The following is a 4,993-nucleotide window of genomic DNA, read 5'->3' as shown; positions in this document are numbered from 1 at the left end:
CTTTTGAATAGTAAAATATAATGAAGAATGAATCATTAAAATATTTGTTGTTTTATTATAATATATATTTAATTTTAAGATATTAATATTTTAATATTTCTAATTTTACGATGTTTATCTTTTGAAATTGACTTTTTCCAATCAAGACTATCGCGACAGGTCACGTGTTTCGCAAACCTCACATCAAAGATGCCAACGGTGACACCCGTTTGACCACGTCCCAATTGACCACTAGCCACTCACAGGGGCCAGCGTTTAAAATTTTTTCATTGTTCAAGCGCTATGAGTGGCTAGTGGTCAATCGGGACATGGTCAAACGAGTGTCATCCGGTACCGACGCTTACTGTCGTAATTAGTTAATTGTGGTTCGAATCACTTGTATTTTTATCTACTAATAAATTTATTAGCTAATGTAATAAATTTGTAGCTAATGCAACTACAGTTTTATTGCTATCCATTATTGTATATAAAGATTAGATGTTAAAGGCTTAAATCATCGGGACTTAGTCGAGAACGTCCCGTTTGATCACGTTACAATTGGACACAGCCATTTACAGCGACCGATGCCTGGAGATTTTCTACTGAATCAACCAATCAAATAATTTTATTTTAAATTGGTCAATCGGCAACATGGACAATCGGGCGTCACCCGACTTAGTCCCGGTCTACAATAAGTGATTTAAGCCCTTAAGCCATAAGAAATTGACCAATCACAGTCAATTATTCTTCTACTCTTCGACTATGATTCATCCATTTCTTATGGCTTAGGCTTAAATCATCTATTGTAAATCAGGACTTAGGTAGCGTCACTTAGGTGAAAAGTCTTCATGTGGACTCAAATGCCTAGTAAATTTTACAAGGCCAATGGTTAGCGTGAGTTTTCGCGCTACCTGTTATGAAAGCTCGACGGGTGACACAAAAACACGTGTCTCTTGGTTGAGTTTGGAGTAGTCACGTTCTGTTTTTATCATTAAATTGTTCGCTCGTGTATATACATACGGAAAATCGTCGGTGCTGTGCGGAAGGACAGAAAAGCGGGCGCATCCAGAACGTCTTACGGGACGCGTTTATGTACGCACTCTCGCGTTTGCACGCGCGAGTCAGAGGGAAAGCGGGCCGCGAGACAGTGCGGCGCGGCGTGGCGCGGCGCGGGGCGGCCATTTTATGTTAGTATGACGTAAAGACTGGGTGTAGCTTAGCGTTCTTATTGTCGACTGTGCGCGAGGAAAAAACTAACGGATCGGTGTTTGGTAAGTGCCCGATGTTGGCTAATCGCGAACGGTTAAACGTACGCGGCACTCGAGCGCGAGTGATGTGAACTAATTTCGTCAGAGCGATCGCTTTCCCGCGAATAATCGTGTAGCGACGCGTGGAAGCTAGGAGCGCTCGGAAGCGCTGGGCAGCCTCGAGCGAGCGGGGAGGTCGAGGTGAGAGGGGAAAGTGTGCGAACGAGAGAACGGGCGAGCAAAACGAACTTGACGAACCAGCGAAATAGCGAGCGAACGAGCGAACGAAAAAAAACGAAACGAGTCGAGTCGAGTCGGATCGTGTCTAATCGAGTCGAATCTGGCTAGCCTAGCCTAGCCTAGCCTAGTCTAGTCTAGTCTAGTCTAGTCTAGTCTAGTCTAGCTAGGGAGTTAGCGAATTCGCGAGTTTGTGAGCGAGCGAAAAGTGAAAGTGCGTTTGCCGCGGCGGTGCGTCCGTAGCAGCGCGTGCGAACATGAGCGAGGAAAGTAATCCACGTACGCTGTACGTGGGCAATCTGGACACCACCGTGTCCGAGGACCTTTTGTGCGCGCTCTTTTCGCAGATCGGCGCGGTCAAAGGATGCAAGATTATCCGAGAACCCGGAAATGATCCGTACGCTTTCGTCGAGTTCACGAACCATCAGTGCGCGGCCACGGCATTGGCCGCCATGAACAAGCGCTCCTTCCTGGATAAGGAAATGAAGGTTAATTGGGCGACCAGTCCGGGTAATCAACCCAAACTCGACACTAGCAATCATCATCACATATTTGTGGGCGATCTCTCGCCAGAAATCGAGACTCAGACTCTCAAAGAGGCGTTTGCGCCCTTTGGCGAGATCAGCAATTGCAGGATCGTCCGCGACCCACAAACGCTCAAAAGTAAGGGCTACGCATTCGTATCGTTCGTCAAAAAGTCCGAGGCCGAGGCGGCGATCAACGCGATGAACGGCCAATGGCTCGGCTCGCGCAGTATCAGGACCAATTGGTCCACCAGAAAACCACCGCCACCGAGGTCCGAGAGACCGCGGCACTCGAACAATAGTAAACCCAATTATGAGGAGGTACGTAATCAGTTGTGGACGATTGTCTCTCGAGTGATTACGAGAATAAAGTGACTTGACTTTGTCAGGATCTTTACCGTTACTTTGATAGAATATGTCATTTGGCAATGCAATTGCTCCGATTAAAATAGCTTGCGTAGGAACTCTTGAATCATTAAATTTTAGTTTATGATGGGGGGTTTTTTTCATGTAACGTGTAAACATTGACATAAATTGAATTTGGAGAAAAAAAACTGTAGAAATATAGCTACTTTTAGCGATAACGGCAAAGATCTCTTACATAGGAAGTTATCTGGGATGAGAGAAAGCGAGAAGATCCATTTATCTGCACCTCGATCAACAAGTTGATGAGTTTTGCATATGGGTTTATTATGCACTAAAAATTAATCATTGCTTCCAACAGGTATATAACCAAAGTAGTCCAACCAACTGCACTGTATATTGTGGCGGTTTTACGAACGGCATTACGGATGAATTGATAAAGAAAACGTTTTCTCCTTTTGGCACCATTCAAGATATAAGAGTATTTAAAGACAAAGGATATGCTTTTATCAAGTTTACAACTAAGGAAGCTGCGACACATGCTATCGAATCAACACATAATACTGAAATTAATGGTAGTATTGTTAAATGCTTTTGGGGAAAAGAAAATGGCGATCCAAATAGTGTAGGTCCTAATGCCAATCACCAAGCTCAACAGGTTTGTGTTTAGGTTATTTATAAGAGATGCATATTGCATGAGGAAGCATTTACTCTTCTCTCATTCTATTTTCATTTTTATTATATTTGTCTCTTTATCTTTATCTCAAATCTATGTACGTTGCTTTTTCTCTTATATATCTATGAATATCAAATTAAAATCTACATATTTGTATCATTTGTTTTATATATAAAAACAACATTGTGTAGATGTAAATATTATCTTATAGGTGACAGCGGGAGCGGGACAATACCCATATGGTTATGGTCAACAGATGAGTTACTGGTATCCACAGGGCTATCCACAGATGCAGGGACAGTTTTTGCAACCTGCTCAATATTACGGTCAATATTATGGACAACAAGCTCAATATATGAACAGCATGAGGATGCCCACTCCAGGTGCAGGAGCTTGGCAACCAACGCAAGCCACCGCAGCACCCCCAACACCGAGTGCGCCCTTGCCACCAGGTCAACAGCCCACTATGGTAACATATACCATGCCACACCAGTATCCTACGCAATGAAACTGATCATTGTCCGGCTAATTGTTACATACGACATAATTGTCCCATGGGGTTATTGCGAAAATTGTTCCGATATATACCTATTCCAACATATACAATTGGGTTTTCGATAATGTGACAATGTAGGATAATCCATTTTACAATTAAGAGATATGATTTCATATTTGAAAGAAACTTTCACAATAGAAGAGAAAAGGAAAATAAATGAGAAAAGAAAGGACATAGAGATTCCTTCTTTCTTTTTTTATACCTTTGATTTGTTCACGAGTTGGAAAGCATTATTGTTCTGTCATGGATATATATAACGTTATATCAAGAGATTTAATGCAATAACGACACTTTGCAATGACGTTTGTATTGGCAATGATTAAATTATGATATGCATTTAGTACTAGGATTTGTTCAACGTTGTACCAGGTATATCTCTGAACTTTTCCTCGTGGACCCCGAAACTTAAACGAGCCCCGCATATCCATTGTGCTGCGCAAGTGACGTATGTATGCGGCGATTTTTGCGTTGTTGATACCTTTTTAATATTTTTGCCACTGACACCTTGACATTCTTACTCCTTTAATCTTTGATCATCGATGAACAATATGCGCGGTAAATATGTTCATTTAAGGTAAATGCAGAGAGAGCTGCTGATGTTGGACATAGTTAATAGGAAGAACATAGTTAGAGAAGCGATTAGTTGGACACGGCGCCTGTGATGTAGCTAGATTTTTGGACGCGTGTATGCCAGAGTATGCGGGGCTCTTTAACAAATAAAATTCTGCGAGAGTCGAATAACGAGTTACAATTTTATCTCGTTGTGTGATATTTATCGTCGGTGGTTAATGTATAAAATTTTGCTATGATTAACTTCAGAAAAAGAGTAGAAAAGAGGTAGAGAGAGAGAGAGAGAGAGAGAGAGAGAGAGAGAGAGAGAGAGAGTGCGCGCGTATGGAGATGAAAATGTGTGCGTGCGTGCGTGCGTGCGTGCGTGCGTGCGTGCGTGCGTGCGTGCGTGCGTGCGTGCGTGCGTGCGTGCGTGCGTGCGTGCGTGCGTGCGTGCGTGCGTGCGTGCGTGCGTGCGTGCGTGCGTGCGTGCGTGCGTGCGTGCGTGCGTGCGTGCGTGCGTGCGTGCGTGCGTGCGTGCGTGCGTGCGTGCGTGCGTGCGTGCGTGCGTGCGTGCGTGCGTGCGTGCGTGCGTGCGTGCGTGCGTGCGTGCGTGCGTGCGTGCGTGCGTGCGTGCGTGCGTGCGTGCGTGCGTGCGTGCGTGCGTGCGTGCGTGCGTGCGTGCGTGCGTGCGTGCGTGCGTGCGTGCGTGCGTGCGTGCGTGCGTGCGTGCGTGCGTGCGTGCGTGCGTGCGTGCGTGTGTGTGTGTGTGTGTGTGTGTGTGTGAATATGCTATAAGAGTGAATGAATGAGTTTTGCCAAAGGCATCAATGAATCGAGATTCCCTTGTGCAAGCTTAAAC

The 4,993-nt window shown here is 44.7% G+C and overlaps 1 protein-coding gene across 1 annotated transcript; it reads left to right on the top strand.

Moving 5' to 3' along the window:
- The first annotated feature begins 892 nt into the window (after positions 1 to 892).
- Rox8 (TIA1 cytotoxic granule associated RNA binding protein Rox8) lies at positions 893 to 4,424 on the top strand. The gene is made up of 3 exons (XM_011637869.3): positions 893 to 2,308; positions 2,712 to 3,008; positions 3,238 to 4,424. The coding sequence occupies exons 1-3, from the start codon at positions 1,721 to 1,723 to the stop codon at positions 3,532 to 3,534; spliced, it is 1,182 nt and encodes a 393-aa protein (XP_011636171.1). The 5' UTR covers positions 893 to 1,720; the 3' UTR covers positions 3,535 to 4,424.
- Positions 4,425 to 4,993: the final 569 nt, after the last annotated feature.

The sequence above is a fragment of the Pogonomyrmex barbatus genome, unplaced genomic scaffold (genome assembly GCF_055798465.1).
Source record: "Pogonomyrmex barbatus isolate J1 unplaced genomic scaffold, ASM5579846v1 scaffold11, whole genome shotgun sequence".
Taxonomy (NCBI): Eukaryota; Metazoa; Arthropoda; class Insecta; order Hymenoptera; family Formicidae; genus Pogonomyrmex; species Pogonomyrmex barbatus.
The sequence above is the reverse complement of the archived record's forward strand: the minus strand, read 5'-3'. Positions and strand labels throughout refer to the sequence as shown.